General features: G+C 33.5%; 1 protein-coding gene across 1 annotated transcript; it reads left to right on the forward strand.

Annotated features, from left to right (window-relative positions):
- Window positions 1-5,738: 5,738 nt before the first annotated feature.
- On the forward strand, window positions 5,739-7,544 carry LOC108319883 (tetrahydroberberine oxidase). The gene has a single exon (XM_017551180.2). The coding sequence runs from the start codon at window positions 5,761-5,763 to the stop codon at window positions 7,324-7,326; it is 1,566 nt and encodes a 521-aa protein (XP_017406669.1). The 5' UTR covers window positions 5,739-5,760; the 3' UTR covers window positions 7,327-7,544.
- Window positions 7,545-23,867: the final 16,323 nt, after the last annotated feature.

The following is a 23,867-nucleotide window of genomic DNA, read 5'->3' on the forward strand; positions in this document are numbered from 1 at the left end:
TGTTGTATGATGGTGTATGGGTTTGGTATGAGACAATATAGTAAGAATGCACTTGAATGACTATGAAAGTTTATGTTTGATGAATCAAAGTGGTTTATGAGGTACATTATTGATCCAAGAGGAATATCATGTGATTTAAAGTGGTCGGATTGAATATGAAATTAAGATCTCTCGGTGGGATCAGTTAGTGTATTGAATGAATGTGAGAGGCTTCCATATGGGGGGTTATCCCTAACACTCCAACGGTCTTTCATTCTCACTTAGAGGGGATTGACGCGTGTGGTGGGAGTAGTGGGAGGTCCTAGGGTAGGCGCTATCACTGAAGGTCTATTCCGCGATAACGGACTAGCCTTGTGTATGGTCGGGTGGAACCCCTCGGCAATGGCTTTGCAAAGCAGTAGGGGCCATCACAAGTGCACAACCCGCCCCAACTCTACATACATTCTATGTCCGGACGTGTCTAGGAGTCTTAACATGATAGGATGCTTGCTTTAATGAGTTTTGTGAAATAAATATTTATGTTTATGATGATTTACATGTTTATGTGTGTATGGACGTTCTCTGAAATGCTAGGTTGAATTGAAATTATCTGTATGTTGGTTTGAGACCTAGCTCACCCTTGCATTGTATGTGTTGCATGTGTTTGTCTTCCCCTTGCGATGATCATTCAATCCTTTGGATGTGAGCAGTAGGTGATGATGTACCATTGGAGCAAGCTTTGAAGGTTGAAGAAAACCCAGCCCCTAGTACTTAGGCCTTCTACTAGCTCTTAGTTGTTTAACTTGTTATTTTGAAAAACTTCTAGCTTTTATTTTATATAGTTCGACACTTTTGGAAAACTTTTTAGGTCTCTTTAAAATTTCAATAGCCTTGTATTTTGGGAGAACTTTGGAAACTTGTACTCAAGTTTGATTTCGTTTTAATTCCCTCTATCTTTTGGATGACTGTATATATATTTAAATACTATTATCTCTATCTCTCAACTGCTTTTACATTTTATTATAGCTGAATCCTATTATATTATATGTGTATATGATATTTTGGGATGTCACATTAGATGTCATTGTCAATTAGAATGGTTATTCATATAAAATAAACAGGTCTTTATAAAAGGTCAGTTCTCAAATCAAAATGCAAGAGTGGTGTTGATTTTCAATGCTAGGGTCACAACTAAGTCATTGGTGGAAAATTTTGGAAGATTATATTAGATATCTTGGTATACTTGAAAATTCAAATGGAATATTGTGCAAGAGATTCTTGAACATATCAAAATTATATAAAGGGGAAGAACATACCATGATTGAAATATGAAGAGGCATTTATGAGAAAACAATGTCAGCAAAATGAACTATTCTTTACGAATTATGATTGAAATATTTATACACACAATTTTAGACTATTTGAAAATTTTGTTACCTTTTTCAAAAATTATTATATTTATGCTGAAATAGAAGGTGTATATTTATCTATAATTAGATTGTATATTATTTATGCTTTCTTTATACGAGAGTAGAACTGTGAAAGACAAAAAAAAAATGAAAACAAAATAGAAAGAAAAGTGTTGAATCTAAGAAATAAAAGGGTGGAGGATAAAGGAAAAAGTGAACATCTTGTAATAAAGTTAATTAATGTGATAAAAATTAAATTGATGGGGTATTATAATAAATTATAAATATATTTTGAATAAGAATGAGTATAAATTAAAATTAGAGAAAATTATTATTAGTAAAATAATATTCACGTCTTTTGTTAATAATATTTTTCGCAATAAAAATACACCACTTAATGCATCAAAACATGAAAGAGAAAAATGCAATTGACCACCCGTGTATATTTTAGACCTTAAAATTATATTTAATATAAATAAGCTAATTTATTTTCTTAAAATTTCAACATATTTGATCCTATTGTTCAATTACATGAACTAAATCCTTAAATAAATTTGGAAGTTAAGTATTTTAAAAAAGTATTTAATAATAGATAATTACTTATAAGCTAGTAGCGAGATACTGCACTGAATATACATTAGTTTTATTTTACCTTTTGATTGTGGTTTATTATTTAGTCATGACGAACAACCCTTAGGTCTCAATTAAGCTCTTTGGTATTTGAAAATTGCGCATTTGTTTTATATTCCTGAATTCATTATTACTCCTTTGAATATGTATCAGATAATGGTTTATCATTGTAAGACACCTCAAGAAGAAAAGTTGGGTTGTGGGAATGAATGCCTAAATGTTATAGTGTTGGAATTAATGTAAGAAGATTGAATGAATTTTGTAATTAATGTATTACATTCTATCTTATAGTGTTAGAATTTGCACAACTTGTGCACTTTATGTTGTATATACAAAGTGTTGCGCAACTTGTTTAGAAACTTAAATATTTAATATATGGTTCAAATAGGTACTTGATATGCAAAACTGAGGTACATCTAAGTGAATCTATATTTACTATAATTACAAAAATACTATCGCATTATTTTTTCTTCAGTTACAACTAAATTGATCTCAGTGAGAGAATCATTAATACATAAACTTCTTAAATATAATTAATTTCTCAAAATTAAACAAATATATAAACTTCAAACGACAAATTAAATAAAAAGGAGTCGTATTCAAATGTCTAATCAGAACCAAACTTTCAAAATTATGAACTTAGACTTTTATTTATTTAATCAAAAAATATCCTTAAATCACTACAAAAATACATGGAATTACCGATGGAACTTTATCGACGGAATCTTTTCCGTCGGTAAAGGATGCATTACCGACAAATTTTATCGACAGATGTAAAAAAGTGATTACCGATGGATTTTGGCCTTCGGTAAAGCCTTCGGTAATTACCGACGAACAAAATCCGGCGATAAAGCCTTCGGTAATTACCGACGAACAAAATCCGTCGATAAATCCGTCGGTAAAAAGAGCGGCAAAATTCCCGCCCATTTTTCCTTTCTCACTGCGCGAAGAAGACTACATTTTCATCTCTCACAAATCGTCATTTCTTCTTTCAAGAGCATTTCTCACCTTCTCTGCAACCATTTTTCACTCTTGTGCAACCATCTTCCCATACTGCCACCGCTGCCGTTGGAGAGCGCCACCGCTGTCGTTGGAGAGCGCCACCGTTGCCTTTGGAGAGCGCCACTGTTGTCGTTGGAGAGAGTCACCACTGCCATGGGAGAGCGTTGTCACTGCTGCCATGGATGCTCAAAATCTAATTGAGGATTTTTCCTAATTTTAGGGTTTCTAAAACAATTGGACAACCTAAGTTTAGTCTTTGATTTTGGCTTTGGAATGAATTGGATTGTTGTTTTGGTTTAGGAATGAAGAAAGTTTGATAAAAAAAATTAAAATTCGAGAAAACAGACGAAGGAAAAAGAGGAAGAAGATGAACCAGATCGAGATATTTACCGACGGACTTACCGACAGCTTTTTCCTTCGATAATTACCGACAGATTTTTTTAGCCATTACTGACGGATTTGTCCTTCGATAATTATTGACGGCCATAAAAAGCCGTCGATAAAGGTTACGGACAATGTTATTACCGACGGAGTTAGGCCCGTCGGTAATCCGTCAAAAAAATGCCATTATCAACGAATTTTTGACGTTTCCGACGGATTTTGATCGTTGGTAATAAATGTTTTTTTTGTAGTGAATGTTATATTTAAGTATAAAGAATTACAAATATAACATATTGTATGAATTTTAGTTCTTTTATCAACTGAATAACAAAAATTGGTCACTAAACATTAATTTGAAATATAAAACTTATTAAAATCATATATTTGAAATAAGAAAACTAAACTATTTAAAAACCTAAGCATCAAAAGATGAGTTTAAAGAAATACAAACGAAAAACACTATCCCAAAAATTAAACTAAAAAAAAATTCATAAACCGTACGTTTTCCTTAACAAACACTTAACATTTTTCATAGTGGAGATGTGGAAATCACGATCAAACATCTAAAATAAGAAAAGTTATATATCTTTCTACACTTTTTCCACACTTAATAAAATGTTAATATTTTAATTTTTTTTCACTTGTTTTTTTAATTTATTTTATATTTTAAAATAAAACTATTATTATTTTTACCGATGTTGAATAATTGTAGAGTATAAAATGTAATATTTGTATATTATCACTCAAAATAAATTAATTTTAACATAGCATTATCATAAAAATTTATCCTACAACCAATTAAAATATCTTAAATATAAAATTTAAAGTAATTATCATAAAAATTAACTATCTTAATCATATAATAATTCATATAGGTGGATGACAATATTTTATTTATTAACATGCTATATTAAGTTAAATAAATATTAATATATTAATTTTTTTAGTTGAAATATTAAGAATAATTTTAAATCTTCATGTACCAAAAGTTCAATTAACTTTTACTTACGAATTTTCCAACTTATTTAGTCTGTGTTTGGAATGAATAATGATACTTTGACAACATCTTTTTGATAACATTTTAACACCATCTATGTGTTATTCTGTGATTGGTTCATGTTGGTGTTTATGATGATTATTATTATTAATTGTGGAATAATTTGGGACTAATCACAGAATGACACATAGATGATGTTAAAATATTATAAAAAAATATTGTCAAATTATCATTATCCGTTTGGAATCTTATTCCATGTAGACTTCCAACAAGTTTGCACTTTGCAAAGTACAAAGCAAAGGACAAAACGCAGTAGGTATGATGGATAAAAAGAAGGACAAAATGTACGTATAGTTTAATAGGATGTTGAGTTTCAACTATTTTTGTAATATACAGTACATTTAATAAGACAAATCATAAAAACAAAATCTAAATTTGATTGATCTATATATATATATATATCTTAAGAAGTCTTGTCTTAAAAGACATACATTTCGATGGATTACACAGTAACAGTATATTAACAACAAAGAATTAAATGTTTTTGTATATTGTAAAGTGTAAATTTATTCATATTTAGTAATTTTCTTTTGCAAAATGTTTGTATGATTATAATATATTATTATTAAAAGCACTTACAATCGGATCTATACACGCCAACCTTTTAGTAATAATTTTAAACATAAAAACGAAATATCTTTTTAATAAAATAGTTATTGATTATATTGCTATACTTTTAGAGTGATAAATATTTTTCAATAAAATAATCACTTATACATAATATACATATCATCTTATTAAATTGGTGTGAAAATTCGTGCGAAAAAGGGAAACTAAGAAGTGGCCTCTTCTATGCTAGCTATTCATCTAAGTGAAGAAACTTCATATTAGAGGAATTCATTTAATATGTGGGGATGCATGAGGAAGAAAAGAGAAGTTAGTGGCTGAAATTTGGAAGTAGCTGAAAATTCAAAGCAAAGAAAAAAAGGCATTTGGCGCCAATGCTTTTTTTCTTTGCTTTGAATATGTAAAATAGCGTGTTTTATTTGTCTCAAAGTTTGGCTCTTGACTTGTGAGTTTATCCTTCCAATTTTCAAATCATATTTCCTTTTTTATTAGATTCTTTTCGAATCAAATCATGCAAAAAAGACAAACTAAAATACTGTTTAGCTGATTTTTATTTTAATAAACACGTTCTAAATCATAATTCTTAATTTCCTAGAATCATAATTATTCATTTTCTTTTGCTAAAGTCCATTCAAATATGCCAGCCATAAACAGCCGAATAATTAACTTTGGCTATAAAAGCCTGATTTCCCATTTATTGAAAAGATAAGAACGGAAACAACAATAGCCGATTGGATGGCAAAAATACTTTTCTTTTCTGTCACCGTTTTCACTTCAATTTTCCCTGCTTCAACTTCTGGTTCTGCTCGCCTTGATCAAGGTTTCCGTCAATGTTTTCAGGCAATTTTAGGGAACAACACAACTTCAGAAGTAACATTCAGTAAAAGTAGTTCTTCTTATGAACCACTTTTGAATTCTTCTATAAGAAATGCCAGATTCCTAAGCAGTTCAGTTCCAAAACCAGATCTTATTGTCACTCCACAAAGCCTATTCCACATCCAAGTAGCACTGCTTTGCTCAAAGGAAAACAACTTAGAAGTAAGAGTTCGAAGTGGGGGCCATGACTACGAGGGCCTTTCTTATGTTTCTCACGTTCCATTCGTCATCATTGATCTTATCAACCTTAGGTCAATAACCATCAATATGGACGAAGAAAGTGCATGGGTTCAATCAGGTGCTACAGTTGGAGAACTCTATTATGCAATTGCACACAAAAGTAAGGTCCATGGGTTCCCTGCTGGAAGTTGCTCCACCATGGGTGTTGGAGGGCACTTCAGTGGAGGAGGGTTTGGAACAATTTTCAGAAAATATGGCTTAGCTTCTGATAATGTAATTGATGCTCAGATAATAGATGTGAATGGAAAGATACTGAATAGAACACTGATGGGAGAAGATCTCTTTTGGGCCATAAGAGGAGGGGGAGGGTCAAGCTTTGGAGTCATTACTGCATGGAAAATCAAGCTTGTACGTGTTCCTTCAACAGTGACAGTTTTTGATGTTTCAAGGTCCTTGGAACAAGGTGCCACTGACCTTTTCCACAAGTGGGAAATTGTTGCTCCCAAACTTCCTGCAGAACTTTTTCTGCACGTTGTTGTGGGAGTTTCCAATTCAGGTTCTCAGGGTGGAAAAACTGTGGTTGTTTCCTTCACAGGATTGTACCTTGGGACAGCTCAGAATCTCCTTCCTTTGATGCAAAACAGTTTTTCAGAACTGGGTTTGCAGCGCAACAACTTCACCCAGATGACTTGGATTCAATCTGTTCTTTACTTTGCAGGCCATTCAATAAATGAATTGGAGGTCTTGCTCAGGAGAAATCAAACATCCTCAAGTTTCAAAGCAAAATCTGATTTTGTTAAGGAACCAATTCCCTTAGTTGGCTTAGAAGGGCTATGGAATATGCTGCTATTGGAGAACTCACCACTGTTGATCTTCACACCATATGGTGGAAAAATGAGTGAGATTTCAGAATCAGAAACTCCTTTTCCGCACAGAAAAGGGAACTTATATGGTATTCAGTATTCGGTGAATTTGGGTTCAAAGGAAGAAGCCCCAAAGCATTTATATTGGATAAGAAGATTGTATGAATATATGGCACCCTACGTGTCAAAGTTGCCAAGACAGTCATATTTGAATTACAGGGACCTTGATTTGGGTGTGAACCAAAGAAAAATGGACTATGAAACAGCAAAATCATGGGGTTTGAAATATTTCAATAAGAATTTTGAAAGACTGACACAAGTGAAGGCCAGGGTTGATCCTGGAAACTTTTTCAGGGATGAGCAGAGCATTCCACCATTGTAGAAGAAGATGGAAATCACAAATAATAAATTACTAAAATTTGCGGACATATATGGGCATAGTCTTAATCATGCATAATAATGATCTGTAATTGTTGCACTTGCTGTAGTCCTGATTATTGAAAAAGTTGTGTTGTAAATTCCCAATGGATGAATTCATCATGAAAAGTGCACTGTTGCAAGATTAATATTTGACCTCTTCTACGAGCTTATAGCATTGATAAAAATTGAGGGAGACTTATTTTACGTTCATATTCTCTAATTTTTAAATAGAAATTCAAATATAATTTCAATAAATGATATTCATTTCATTTGTGTTCTCAATAAAGTGATTTTATTTACTTTATTTCATTTTAAATATCATATTTACTAAATCTGAAACAAACAAAAAAAATATGAGAATTACAAATTAAAATGTTAAAATATAAAATGAAAAGTTGACAAAATTAAACAAAAATGACTCATTTTTTCTAAAGTCTTCTTAAATTAAAAGATTTATGATGAGAGTGGAAATGACTATTGCCTCAATATTAGCGTAGACTTGTTGTATGAAAAGCGAGAGAAACCTTGAATCACTATAAAAATTTAAGTTTTTTTCCAAGTTATTTTTTTCTATTTTCGACGGTTTTAATCTCCGAAAAGTATGTTATCCATGGTTAGAAAAATTTCTTAGAAAAGTTGCTTCGCTAAGTAATTATCGGTGATTTTCTAAAAAATCGCCGTAATTAGTGGAGATTTTGAAAAAATTTATCAGAATTAACGGAGGTTTTGAGAAAACCGTCAGAATTAGCGGGAGTTTTGCTTAAACCATCAGAACTAGTGGAGATTTTATTGAAACCGCTAAAACTAACTAAAGTTTAATAAAACCGCCGGTAGGTTTTGAAAACCGTTGGTAATGGTAATAAATTAATTTTTTTTATTATTCAAATAATTTAATTAATGTGATTAACATGTTTAATATTAAACCAAATAATATGAAACAAAAGTAATTATTATTATTTAAAATAAACTGTAAAATTAAAAATATAATTAATTTATCAACTTAAGAAATAACACATGTTCGGTCTTAAAAATTAAAAATAAACATGTTTTTCAACGTAACAAATCAAAAATATTTTGAATAACAATTATCATTTTTATACTTCTTCATTTTCTTCATCATTTGACACATTTTTTTTATCAAATACCTATAATATAAATTAAGAATATAAATCAAGAACTATTCATAGACCTAAAGCTGAAAAGCACAACAGACTAAAAATTAAAGCAACAAACAAGATATAAATCTTGCAAGAAATTAAAATAAAATAGTAACAATAATTCTAATTGGCAAGACCAAAAACAAATATAAAAATTGAAACTGAAATCAAAAGAAAAAGAACATTTCCCATGAGCTATTACCGGTGAAAAGAAGGCAATAAATTCCCATCTATATTAGTATTAGAATCTTTAAAATAAATTCAATTTATCAAGCTTTTCTTCACTCATTTATTCCTTAAAGCATCAACGTGTTTCTCTTCGTAAGTATTGTAGATAAAGTAAATGTCTTAGAACCTACAAAACATCTAACTATATTTGTTTTTAATACTTTCAATAAACAAAAAAAATGTTATTACTGAAAATATATTATATAATTTGGTAAAATATATTTTTATAAAAAAATATATAAGAATAGTTTTTCTGGTAAAAAAAAAACACTCTTTTAACAAGATTATTATATTATTAAAAAATGAATCAGACAAAATCTATTTAAATAAGAATTCTGATATCTTTCCATAACAGAAACAAGTTTGACAACTTACAACTACAACAGGGATGCAGACAACTTTGCTTTCATCTTTGAACCACACAAGTTGAGCTGGAGACATCAAGAACAATAATTAGTAAGATGAAACAACAAATAAAAGGAAATTGGCAACAAATCAAGCTCAAGCTATGCCCTAGCAAAATAACAAAACAGTAAAGTTTGCATGCTACTTACGCTCGGTGCAGCCAAAGAGATAAACTTTAAACCACAAAGTCATTAAATTTCGTGACTGCCAAACTCATTATGATTATTCCCTAAAATTGGCATTTCTTACACTACTTCTAATAGCTCATATTTTCCCCTGTATAAAAGTAATAATCTCACTTTTTAACAAAGAACTTTTATTATTTGCCATTCAGAATATGTCTAATTTATAGCATGTGACTTAATGAACAATAATAAGAGGCAGCCAAACTAGGGCATCTAGATGGAAAGTATAAAATAGAACTTATAGAGACCCCTGTTTTGTTGGTGAAGCTTGAAATGTCATTTTAAGAAACAGAGAGATTAAAGCATGATGTTATTGTGCTTAGTAATATCTCTATCTAGTAATATAAAATAAAATGAAACAGCTTACCTGATGTTCTGTATTGTGTATCACTAATATACCTCGAGCATCCTTATATACCCCATGTGGACGATACTTTGCTATCAAAAGTCTTCACCATAATCAAGTACTAGTCTCATCCTTAATAAGACAATAATATCTTCTAAGATAAATCAGAACAAGCTCCAAAGGAAATTTTAAAATGTGAAAGCCATATCCCATAACGAAGCGTAATTATAACTAAATTGACAAATTACACTCACCACCTAAGGGATGCTTAAACTACTTTTCCCACTCCCGTAATTTAAAAAATACTTTCTTGAGTGACAAAACAAGCTACACTTTAATTCTTTTTAATATAAGCAACCTTCTTAGTGACTGTGAGCAACTACGAACAAGCCCTCTAAGCACATTTTCTTTCCTATTCAACTTTCAGTGGCATAGAAAGCTAGTTACGAATTGAAGAGCTTGAATAGAAGTTGGGAGTCGATGAATTACTATTTTGTACTATTCACCTAGCTTTTCGTACTATATTGTATTAGTAATTATTGTCTCATTTTCACTATTTAGTCTTAATTTGACTAATAATTCTTATTTTAATTAATTTGAATTATTTGAACTTAATTATTTCAATTATTATTTGCAGGACAATTTTGGAAACATATTTTGGGACAACAAAAGTGTAGCCACGTCAAGAATTGTGTTTAATTTCATTTTGTAATTTTAATTATTTTAGTTTTGGGTCAAACTTTATGACTTTGGACCCATTTTAGGAGAAGCCCATACTAAGGGCATTTTCGTAATTTGGGGGCTATAAACCCCAAATCAGATTTCACTTTCCACTCTTCTCCCTCATTTTTGCACGTTCATCTTCTTAGGTTTTGGGGAGTATTGGGTGTTTTCTTCTTCTTCTTCCCCCTTTTGGGGGGTTTTAGGTTTTGCTTTCTTTTACTCTTCATGTACTAAACTCATTCTCTTTGCAATTTCCTAGTTGAATTTGTTTCTGCACTCAAGTTTCTTCTTCATTTACGATTTTACTGTTCATTTGCTGCTGCCAATCGGTTTTTAGTGCTCATTTCCTGTTGCCAATCGCTTTTTATTGTTCATTGCTGCTGCCAATCGCTTTTTACTATTCATTCTGCTAATCAGTTTTTACTGTTCAATTTCGTTCCAACTTTGCAGTTTTGTTCAGTTTAGTCGCGTTTTGCTGGTTTAATTTCTTCTTTTTAATTCTGCCACGCTGTTCCTTTTTATACCGTTCGGTCTCTAACATACATCACTGTTGGTACCGTTCGACTTGTTCTTTTTCGTTTTTCTAGTGTTATAATTTCTGCATTCTGATATGATTTGCATTTTATTGATGTAATACCGTTCGGTTGTTGATCCTGATAAAGATCTTTAGGGAAGTGAGGTATGAGCAACACTTTTGAGCCAGGTAGACCAAATTCATCTTCCACCATTAGTTATGGTTTGTTGATGTCTCCTATTCAAAAAATCTTTAGGGAAGTGAGGTAAACATACCTCAAATTGAGTATGCTATTGATGGGTATGTGGTTGATGATTATATTGTTGATGCACTGAACATGAATCTGAGTTTGTTATTGATATTGCTTCTAAATTTGAACTTGATTCATGCTCTCAGGGTATATGTCATGTTCAGTCTGATAATTTAGGATTGGGTGTTATAGTTCTGCATATAGATTCTTTGGAGCCACATGGACTAACCCTATTGCAGGAGGTACACATGAATTTGACCAACAAACACCCATAGTTGAAAACAAAGGTGCCTGCATACACAAAAGGTTGAAGATCAATAAGCACCAGCTGAACCCGCTCATCAACAACCCTTCCTTCTTAGATCCAGCTATGGAATGAACCCGCTCATCAACAACCCTTCCTTCTAAGATCTACCTGTGGAAGACATTTCTCTACTCGATCAGATTTGAAGGATGAAGTAGTTCCTCAAAACATCCTTCTTGGATCCAATGGTGGAAAATATTTCTATGCTAGTTCAAGTTTGGAATCTTCCACCCTTACTCAAGGGATTTTTCTTTTCCCTTCTCCTCCCTTGCCCACTTTTATTGCACTTGTCCATGATCTGTTGACTCTTCTAATTGCTGATCTTATGCTTGTGACACATTGGGGACACTGTGTAGTTTAAGTGTAGTCTATTGGGGGAGATTTTTCTTTGTTTAGGCTTTTCTTTGTTTATATTTTTCTAGTTCTAGATTGTTTTTGTTTTGTTTTAAGCTTGTGTTTATGTACACTTTTGCATGTTTCTCTTGATTTCTGGACCTTGTTTAGATTGTAGGCTTGTCCTTCACTTCATTGATACTCAGATTGGTTTGAAATCCTTGCTTTTCTCTGACTGCTAGATGACTATTATGTTTGAGAGGCTAAATTGATTGTGACAGAAATATCCTATGTGAGAATTTGAGCAACTTTTTGTTCTTTCTTGTGTGATACACTACAAGAAAATCGCGAATTACCGAGGGTATTTTTCCGAAGGCTTGTTTACCGTCGGTAAAAGTGCTTTATCGAGGGGCAAAAAGTGAATCCCCGACGGCCTAGAGGAAATCACATTTCCGACGGTCAAAAAGACCTTAGCGAGGGTTTTGAAACCTTCGGTAAGAGCGTCGAACAATTAAAATCAATGATTGGGGTTCGTCCCCAATTTTGTCAAACAAAGCCCTCGTTCCCCTCTGCCGGTAAGAGCTGCGATTTCGGCCCTCCCTCCCCATCGACCTTCCCATTCACTCCGTCTGCATTCCCTTTCGCTTGGTTTCGTTCATTCTCTCCTTATCCCTCTCCCTGCCCGTTCTGTCTGGTGGCATTGTGTGCGTACGGTTCGTCGTGTCGCTGTGGGTCGTGTCGCTGTGGGTCTTGCGGGTGGGGTGGTGGTTCGTGGTCGTGCGCGTCAGGCTTGTGCGACGAGTAAGGTGGTGATTCGTGGTGATTAGCGTCAGGAGGTCGTTGCGGTGAAGCCCAAGGTTGGCTGTTGGGTTGAGAGTTGGCGGTGTGGCTTGGCTTCCATTGAATTGGGTGTTCTGGAGTGCGAGGTAAGTTCTCTATTTTAGAACGATACTTGAATAAATTGATTGCCTTGTTCTTCCCTAGTTGTGTGCAATGTGTCCATGTAATTGGTTGTTGCCCTGTTCTTACCAATATGCGTGAACTTGTTTGCATTGTTGATATTTCTGTAAGGACAAGGTACTCACACAGATATGGAACCCCATCTTTCCGAAAACGTAGACGTTTACTTCTCTGGCCATCCGAATCTATTTTGTATCTAATGCAAGTCTGGAAAAATATTTTTGTCTTCAGATATTAGCATTTTTTTCTGTTCTACGGGTGAATTGAAGAACTCAACAATAATTTTAGTCGCAAGATTCGGTGTCTTGCTTAATTTCCTAACATTGAGTCGTAAAAGCGAGAGTTATAACTGGCTTTGTTGAGCAACTCTAATTCCTTACCTTTTTGGTCTCAACATTAATTCTAAAACCTGTTTCTAACAGTATAGTTATCTCAGTTAGGCATTAATTAACCCTGCATTTGATAATACTCGCGGAGAAACAGATTATATGTTGAAGTGTATGGATGTTCAACAGTCCCATTAGAGTCATATCTCAAATATTACCGGATTGACAATAAATTTGAATGTTTGACTCTGTAGCAAGCGGTGTCCCTTAGTTAAGCTCGTAATACATCTGGACTGGAATAAAACAAGTTAAAAAAATATAGGACCACTTAACAAAGTACATTAATTAAGTAAAAAGGGACATCAAAATCCTCTAAAACAAAGTAACACTGGAATAATCACCTTGTACCAGAATCTGTTTTCCAATACTTTGACCCCAATAGTCACTTTCAGATGCTGTACTTGACTTGACCACAACAAAATTAAAATGATGGGTGATTGCAGGAAACTCTTCTTTTCTGAAAGGATGATTTCTCTCTGAAGTTTGAACCTTTAGGATTCTTGTCTGAACATTGTGTTTGGAAAGTGAATAATTGAGCAATGTTGACAACGTAGGTTGCCCTAGTCAGATTGTTCAGACCAGTGTTCCAGTTGCTATAAGGACCAATTTCAGTTGCTTAGTTGCTAAGAACCAATGTCTTTTTGGTAATTGAGTTATTTCCAACGTGCCTTAATTGTTTTAGGACCTAAGTTAGGAATTTTAGTTGTTGTAAGGCCTTTGTACAATAGTTCAGTTCCTTTAATTGGAAGGGTGAGTTTAGGGATGAGGAAGTGAGGGAGAAAGGGAACAAAGGGTGTTCATTTGTAGAGGAAAAAAACTGAACAGAGAGGAAGAGCAGAGAGTCAAAGACAGACACAAAGGATGAAAAAAAAACATAAATAAAATAAATTATTAAAGAAAAAAGAGAGAGAGAGTGGGGGGACGTGCCCCTCTTGTCTTTGACACAACAATCATGCATGTGTAAGCATGAAAGGTGCAGTGGACTTCTCTTCACTTGTTTACAAAAAAATTTTGTTTACGCTAAGGCCCCTTCTCTAACAAGTCATTATTAGCAAGGTTAATTGAACCAAAGGTCTTAGCCCCGCTACCACTATTAATTTGTTTACTTTTGCCACTGTTGTTGGCAAAAGCAGGTTGTTAGATTGTGTCAGTGGGACTAGTCCTGGAGCATTTTCTGCATGTATTTACTGCAGGGTAAACACAAAGTTGAAAAAGCCCCCAGATTTTTAATGTGCCACAGTTGATCAGAGAAAATAATCTTTCCATTGAATGCATTTATTAACTAGTCCAGACATTTTGACAAAGTTGGCTTGAGAATAATGACAAACAGTTTAGTGGCATAAGTGGACTTATTTAATCTTCAATATAGGGTGTTTCAAATTGCAACTTGAGGAAGTTGACAAAAAACAGAAAACCAATGCATGCGCACCTAAACAAGATTAAACTGATAAGCTTAATTTCCAAACAAGGAAACAACTCAAACAAGTGAGTAAATGTACACCAAAAGATACAAGTGAGTAAATGTGATGTTGAACAAAGCATGTGATTGGAGCTGTTGTGATTAATTTTTGAATTCATTTTTTTATACATGGTGGAGGAAGCATCACCCTCTCCTCCACTGCAAAAGATGTCAAACAAACTGAAAACCAACAGCAGTGATTAAAAAGAATAAAGAGTAATAAAATGAAGAACAAAAAGAGGTGGGTGTGGTAGGTTAAAGGTTGGCCACAAGTGGGGATCCATGTTAGGATTTGGTTTATAACTGTGGTTTAGTTGGTGCAAATATTGACTAGAGAACCTACATACGCTTAATGAAACCATAAACACCGAACGACAACAAAACCAAAACACACCAACATTTCCTTCGTTAGTTACTTTATTCTTTTCTTACACACATTCTGGCCCTGCAACATGTATTTGTGTAACTTTTGTAAAATTAGTTTTAATTTTTAAATAATTAATCAATTGATTTTATCAAACATCACTTTAGGAAATGAGGGTTTATAATTAAACTTGTTCTAAAATTCTTATCCTCATTTTATATGTTAAATTTATATTAATTTTCCCCTACCATGTTCTTCTTTGCTTCCGAAATTATTATGGTAATCACTAAGCAAGTAAGTACTAGAAAACCATTAAGATTTAATCACAATATTTTTTCATTCAAAAAGAGAAATCTATATATATTATTCTTGTTTTAGTGTGTAAATACCTTTCATAATCTGTTTTGGTTTTAGTGTAGTTATTTTAGATTCTTTTCATTTTCTAGGTTCTGTTTGAGCTTGTAAATTAGGATTTGTTGTTTTAAGATTTCTTTTCATTGCATAGGTTCTGTTTTTAGTCTTTAGCTAGAATTCCTTTTAGGTTCTTTTTATTTTAAGCATTGTTTTAAGTTTCTTCTTCTTTCTACATCTCTGTTTCAATTGGTTTAGATTTTGTTAAGTTCATTATTTTAGGTATCTTTTGTTTCTTTGGTTTAGAGTCTTTTCTTTCTTCTTTTGCTGGTTTACCAAAGCAGATCATAAATTGCACCATAATTGGTTACTGGACAGCAGAAAATTTGCCCTTCGGAAATTACCGAAGGTTTTTGCCCTTCGGTAATTACCGAGGGCTTTTGGCCCTCGATAATTACCGAAGGCTTTTGGCCCTCGGTAATTACCGAAGGGCAAAAGCCCTCGGTAAATGTTAGCGACAGGGGATTTACCGAGGGCTCTTTGGTCGTCGATAAGCCTTCGGTAATTACCTTTTACCGACGGTTTTGGGCTGTTTCCGAGGGCTTCTGGCCTTCGGTAATACCCTTCTTTTTTGTAGTGATATGTCTCTCTTGATTGCTTTCATATATGCCTTGGCTTGACTCTTTTTTATGATTCTTGATTGATATGCATGTTTGGAAGTGATAAAGGCAATTTTGTTCTTGAGCCTCTCTAGCCAAATAAGCCTACCTTGTTATAATCCTTTGATAACTCCAATTGAGCCTCTACTTTCCCCTGTTCTTTATTTTAAGCTCATTAATTAGCCCTTAAGTGAAAAACCATGATTACGTGAACCTTAGGAAATTTTGGAGCTTTGGAATTGTTTTGGAAACAAGTGTGGTCTTCTTGGGGATTCTTGTGAATTGGCTAGTTGGTTCCTCTTCTTGTTTATTTTTGTAAATTTGTTATGTATCTTGTCTCTTACAATTGTGTTCTAAAAAAAAGAGAGAAAAGAAAAGAGACAAGACAAGAAAAGAAAGAAAAATACAAAAAAAAAATCAGAAAAAAAAATATAAATTTTGAATAGTGGTGGAGTCAAGAAGAGGATTGAATTAGAGGTTTTGGGTATAATTTGATTATGTTTTCACTTGTTCCCCATTGCTCCTCTATTCTTTTTGGTTTGTAGCTTCTCATCCAAATGTTATCCTCCCTTGTCCTTGGCCCCATTACAACCAGGAAAAGACCTTTTGATTTGAACATGCATAACTTTTGAGTGTTGTTATTAGAAGCTTGCCAAGTCTGTTTGTGTTTGGTTTCTTGAGTACATTGAGTTGACATTGTTTACCCTAGACACTTGAGAGAAGAAGTGATAGTGCATCTGTGAGATTTTGTTGTTTTTGATTCACCTCTTGAGTTGAGTGATTATTTTGCCATGTCTGGAATTGCTTGGATGAATACCATGAGTATCTGCTTTCTTTGATTATTTCTGTGTTGGATGTGTCTACTCCTTTTCTTTCTCCAGATTTAATGAGAATTGTGTAAATCTGTTTTGGTGTCTTGTGTGTGTGTTTTTTTTTGTTTCTGTGTCTGAAGTTGTGTCATTCTCTAAATGTCTTTTGAAATGTTCCTTATTCTGCGTCTTCATTTTGCCCAGAAGTGCAAAAGACTAAGTGTGATCTATTTTGATGAATTACTATTTTGTACTATTCACTTAGCTTTTTGCAATATATTGTATTAGTGAATTGTGTTTAATTCTTCATTATTGTCTCATTTTGACTATTTGGGCTTAATTTGACTAATAATTCTTATTTTAATTAATTTGAATATTTGGGCTTAATTATTCCAATTATTACTTGCAGGGCAATTTTGGAAACATATTTTGGGACAACAAGAGTGTGGCCACGTCAAGAATTGTATTTAATTTAATTTTATAATTTTAATTATTTTGTTTTGGGTCAAACTTTATGACTTTGGACCCATTTTAGGTCAATTTTAGGAGAAGCCCATACTAAGGGCATTTTCCTAATTTGGGGGCTATAAACCCCAAATAAGATTTCACTTTCCACTCTTCTCCCTCATTTTTGCACGTTCATCTTCTTAGGATTTGGGGAGCAATGGGTGTTTTCTTCTTCTTTCCCCTTTGGGGGGTTTTAGGTTTTGCTTTCTTTTACTCTTCATGTATTGAACTCATTCTCTTTGCAATTTCATAGTTGAATTTGTTTCTGCACTCAAGTTTCTTCTTCATTTATGTTTTTACTGTTCATTTGTTGTTGCCAATCAGATTTTACTATTCATTTGCTGCTGCCAATCAGTTTTTACTGTTCATTGTTGCTGTCAACCGGTTTTTACTGTTCATTTGCTGCTGCCAATCGGTTTTTACTGTTCATTTTTGTTCCAACTTTATAGTTTCGTTCAATTCAGTCGTGTTTTGCTGGTTTTATTTCTGCATTTTAATTCTGCCATGTTGTTCCTTTTTATACCATTCGGTCTCTAACATACATCATTGTTGGTACCGTTCGACTTGTTCTTGTTATTTTTTCTGGTGTTATAGTTTCTGCATTCTGATCTCATTTGCATTTTATTGATGTAATATCGTTCGAATGTACTTCTTTGTACCATTCGGCTTTTAACACACTTCATCGTTAGAACCGTTTGGTCACTATTAGTATAGTTCGAATCACTACTATTTTGTTCGGTTTCTAGCTCTTCTTGCTTTTCTTTTCCTCTTTCTCATACCATTCGGCTTTTTGCTTTTCCTTCCTGCTTTTCTTCTTCTCTCCTTCATACCAGCTATACTAATTTGTATGGTTCGGTTCTTAACACACTTCATTGTTAGGACCGTTCGGTCACTATTTGTATCGTTCGGTTTCCCTAATATACTTTTTCGCTTCTTATTTTCGTTCCAATTTTATGTCCACATTTACTTCAATGTTTTCAATTCTATTCGATTGTGTTAGTTTCATTTTAGTGTTAGCTTAAGTGTGCTTGGGTTGTCATTAGCAAAATGGCATTGTTTTCCTTGAGATTGTTGGCATTTCATGGTGATCTCGCTGTTTTAACCTTGCTTCATATTTAATTATGTTCTATGCTTGTAATTGGATACACGCTTAGTTGCCTAATTGTATTTAATCTTCGTTTAGTTGATTAAATTGCATTTGCTTAATCTGTGACAGTGTGGAAATGATTAAAAGGGAGCATTGTGTTTGCTTAATTCGCTCTTATGAAAGCATGATCGGTCTTTGCTTAGTTGGTTAATTCATGTTAGATTAGGGGTTAAAGGAGTGAGTAATTGTGTTGGAAGTGTGATGTTGCTGCTCTGATTTGGCTCAACATTCAATTTTTTTTGTGCTTGCTATTGGAGATACGCTTAGTTGCCTAATTGGTGTTTAATCTTCGCTTAGTTGATTGAACTGTATGGTGCATAATTGATTGAACTTTTGCATTGCATTTGCTTAGTTTGCAATTATGAAAACATGGTTAGTCTTCGCTTAGTTGATTAACTTGTGTTGGATTAGGAGTTAGAGTAGTGTTTATTGTTGTTAAACGTGTGTTTGATGGATTAGGAGTTATAGCCTGGGAAGAGAGTGATTTAAGCTCTCCATCAAGTGACTTTGTTGAAAGCCTTGAAGAGGAGACAAACGTGTGTTTGATGGTTGGCTCAATCTGTTCAGAAAGTAGTGCAAGCAGTTTTGGAGATGAGTCAATTGAGGACAAGTACTACCAATTACTTGATGCATTTCAAGAATTACATGGTGAGGCAATGAAACTGCAATGTCAAGTAAATAAACTTAAAAAATGCTTAGATAAGAGAATTGAAAATCTAGTCAAAGAGAATGAGAGCTTAAAATCTAAACTAGAAAGTATGAGAGAATCATCTAGGCAAGCTGAAAAAGAAAATAAGATGAAATCTCAAGAATTCATGAATTGTCCTACTCACTTAGAGAGAATTAAATACTTAATGAGCACTGTATCAAAATTCACTCTAGGTAGCTGCAATCTTGAAGCTCTGTTAGGATCCCAAAAAAGTGTGTTAAATAAACAAGGGATAGGATATGTAGGCAAAAGCAACAAAATAAATGGTAGAAAATTTACTGATATGAGCAAACTATCATCCATATCCTGTTTCTACTGTAATAACATTGGTCACTTGTCTAAATCATGCTACTACAAGAAGGTTGGTGTTCCTACAGGGAAATTCAAGTGGATCCCAAAGGAACCAACACAATCAACTAACACAAAAGGCCCAAAATTGATTTGGGTGCCTGCAACCAAACCATTTAATTGTTTTAGAAGTAATTGAGATGATTTGGAGATACATTGACTCAAGGAATGCACAAAACTGAAACTTATACTCCTCATAGCTGCTTGAGATCATCAAATGTGGTAACTAGTTGTAATATTGACAAAACATGCATCATTTATGTTCCGAATAATCATTCGGATGTGTGTGATGAAGGTTGGTTGTTTGGCACGAAAGAATTGTGTGAAAATTCATTTCTGCGTGTTTTAACCGATTACGTTAGTAGTGTAATCGATTAGAATTTTCTCATTGTTTTCTCTTGTTATTGAAAATGTGATATGAAATGAACTTAATCTGTTATATTATTAAGTTAATCAATTATGCATGTTTCTGTGTAGGCTTTCCTCTACACTTAATCAATTAGAGTAAAACCCTAATATGTTAAATTGTTCATCCCTTTCTTTTTCTCTTCAAATCTCCAAAACCATTTTCAAATATTCACCTCTCCTCTAATCTCTCCATCAAACTCTCCGTTTCATCGACTCACATGGCTTCATCTTCCCGACCAAAACGCATGAAGAAAGCTGCACCCAGATCTCGAGCCCCCACTTTGGATGAGTGGATAAGCGACTATGAGGCTCAAACCAACTTAGTAAATATCTGGAGAACACTCACAAGTACATCAATATGAGTTTCTTTCGAAGGGAAGGATTCATCTTCCAAGATTGGTTGGAGCATCAAGGGTTGAAGACATTTGTCGAACTTGTTGACACTTGGTACCCTGACCTGGTAAAGGTCTTGTACTCTAATATGAAAATCAGCGAAGGAACTGTGCTCAAGAGTAAAGGGGTTAGACATCAAGTTGACTGTAATCTTCTGCCTTAAGGCTTTTATGCTTGAACATTCTGTTTTTACTGCTCTTAGCTATTAGGAAGAGTTCTATTTTTAATTATTTTGTTATTTAACAATGTTTAATTCTGGTTTGATGACTATATACATGGATGCTTATTGCTTAAGAAGTGTGACTATTGTGTTTAATACTACTTATCATGAATGATTGAATGAATACATTGAATGATTCTATTGAGTCTGTTCTAAATGTTAAAACTGGAATATCACATGGTCTTATGCTTCATTATTCATATCATTCATTGATCATGCATATTGATATACAACTGTTATTCCTATCATGATTCTTATGAACTAACATTGTACATTGTTGAGAAAGTTGTTTTTAAAGGTTTAAAGTGATCACAACAGGTTCCATGATCATATACTATACTTTTGATCATATTTGCAAATTTTAACAGATTAAACAAACTGCATAATTTGTTAAATAACCATAATGCAATTCATATTCTCTTACATTAATAATGTAATCAATTATGCGCTTAAATCTGATTTATATCCTTATAGCTGCATCTTTGAATTGTTGGACAAGTTTTAAATGTCATTATATACATGTTTAACATGAAATGCATATCATATGTTGCATATAGCTCAAATTCACTTGGAAACCCATCATATTGTGTGAAATATGCATCATTATGAGTTTCATTATAAGTTCATTACTCTGTTACAGATTTGTTAACACATGTATTATATATTATGTTGCATAATGTTACCAATGTGAAGTTATATTGTAAATGTTGCACATGTTACATTATGAGTTCATCACTTGAAGTTATTTTTATGATGATACACTTGAAGACTTGAAGAACCTATATTGTAAATGTTAAAAGCATTCATTACAGAAATCATTGTATAGGAATCATTTTGCAAATTGTAAAGCACTTAGAAGTTTCATAACTTAGTGATTCATTACGGTAATAATCAATTATCACAGGGGATAATCGATTATCACTACAACTTTTGATGTTATCTAGGGTTCGACAATAATCAATTATCACTAAGGATAATCGATTATAACGTTTTTCTAAAAACCCATAACTGCCTAAATAATCGATTATCACTTATGGTAATCGATTATCATTGGCAGTTGGGAGTTGTCTTTCTATTTCCTGACCTCTGGCCTATATATACACCCTTCCTAAACCTTTAACAAGTTACCTAAACCATTTGAGAGCAAAGATTTGTTCTAAGGAAGTTCTCTAGCTTTAGTAAGAACTTAATCTCTTATGCAAGGAGAAGCTTATGTTTAGTGTGTCTAAAGGGGCAAGTGGCTCTCTTCAAGTTGATTGAGCTGATAGTCATTCCATTGTGTGTCAAAGGAAGATGTTTTCTGTTCTTAATCTGTGTATTGTTCTGATTGTAATCTGAAACTGATTTATAGTGAAAAAGTTAATCATTTTTTATAGTGATTAACGACTAGACGTATAATTTGTTGATTCAAACCAGGATAAAATTTCTTGTGTGATTTTCTCTTTCTCTACATCTTTGTTATAATCTATTTGATAAAAGTTCTCAAAGAAAATCATATTTTTTAAAAGAACAGATTCACCCCTCCCCTCTTGGTTATTGACAGTTTATCACGCTCTTTAAACATTCCGCTGCGCGATACCAATCTGAACAATTGGTATCATAGCTCGCTGTGATAGTTTTTCAAACTTTACGAAAATGGTCGGTCATAAACAAGTTTATGTTGAGGGTGCTTCCATCAACAGACCACCACTTTTTACTAGTGATAACTATGCCTTCTAGAAAGTTAGAATGCAAATTTTTATTGGGTTTGTTGACAGAGGCATCTAGGAAACAGTTGAAAATGGTCCTTTTATTCCAATGAGATCTGTTGATGGTGTTGAACAAGAAAAACCTTATTTAAATTGGAATGCTAAGGAAAATAGGAGAGCTCAATTTGATATTATGTTGATGGATTGGCAAGTGTACCAAATCGCACAAGTAATATAAAATGGTAAGACCAAGTATCGTATCCCAGAGGACTCTCGGCACTAAACAATTGTGTGATAACTCGATTAATTAAGACTTAAAAGAAACGCGATCATTGGTTTAAGATGCAAAGACAGAAAATTAAATATGAATGCAAATTGATCAATAGTAGAGTAACACAAAGATGAACGAATGTTGTTTAATATGAGATGAATATGTTGTTGGGGTTAGATTTCACCAAGTTCCCTCTCATGTATATACGAATTATTCTTTATGCATTAATGTTAACGTCACTCACTAAATTACCTAAACTCGATCCCTCGGCGAATAAGCCTGTCCTTAATCACCAGTTCATGCAATTCCTAGCATCCCCAGTAATTAAATATAAAGATCAAGAGCTTAAGACGACCAAGACTCATACCCTCATCCTTGAGAAATATTATACTCTTGAGCGAATTCAACAAGAACCTGAATCGTAAGGAACCTCCCGACACTCATGCAATTCATAGATCATGCGATGAATGAGTTAAACAAAGCATGTAATAAGCACAGATGAATTACTCTAACAATTAATGAAAAAGCATATATGATTAAGAATCAATTCAAATACATGAGAGTTCACAAGGTTACATCATTCCCCAACAATAAATAGAGTTTAGTTCCCCATAGACATGGAGAAACTAGATGAATAATGGAAAAGTTTGAGATAGTGAAACCCTAAAAGTAGAAGAGGAAGTTCCCGCCTCCAGATCCACCTTTAGAGAGTAGAAGAGTGTGTTGTTGTGTTGCTCCAGCTAGAGATACAAAACCTAGAGTGCCTAGATCCTTTAAATAGAGTCGGAAAAGAGTAGAAATAGGGCCCGGTCCAAAAGAGTCGAAATAGAGAAAAAACTGGGCCGGATCTGCGAATCCTGACGCTCAGGCGGCCTAGGAGGATGCCCAGACGGTAGACAGTCCTCATGTAGGGCTTGAGACTCCAGTTTGGACACCCAGGCTTCGGAGTCCGATGCTCAGGCGGCCTAGGAGGGTGCCCGGGTGGTGGACGTCGTTTTTCCGAGGCTCAAGCCTCTAGATAGGGCGCCCAAGCTTTGTGCAGTCCCTCCTTTTGATGCTTTTCCAAGCCTTTCTGAGCTCTAACTCTTTAGCACTTCATCTCTGCTTTCCGCATTCTCTCATTACCTATCAATGTTCAGAATGATACAAATCACAACAGATAATAGCTGGTATCTTATTGTCTTTTGTGTAATAATACTCATTGCTTCATATACATTGTATACATTACATGAGTATTGAAAAATGCACTTGATATTGATAACAATTGAAAAACTGTTATTTTTATACTTAAAATTGACTTCAATTACAACCTTTATGACTTAGAAATTAGCTTGAACTCATGATTTTGTTGAATTATTGGAAATAACAGAGTTGGACAG

This window comes from Vigna angularis, chromosome 1, assembly GCF_016808095.1.
Source record: "Vigna angularis cultivar LongXiaoDou No.4 chromosome 1, ASM1680809v1, whole genome shotgun sequence".
Lineage (NCBI taxonomy): Eukaryota > Viridiplantae > Streptophyta > Magnoliopsida > Fabales > Fabaceae > Vigna > Vigna angularis.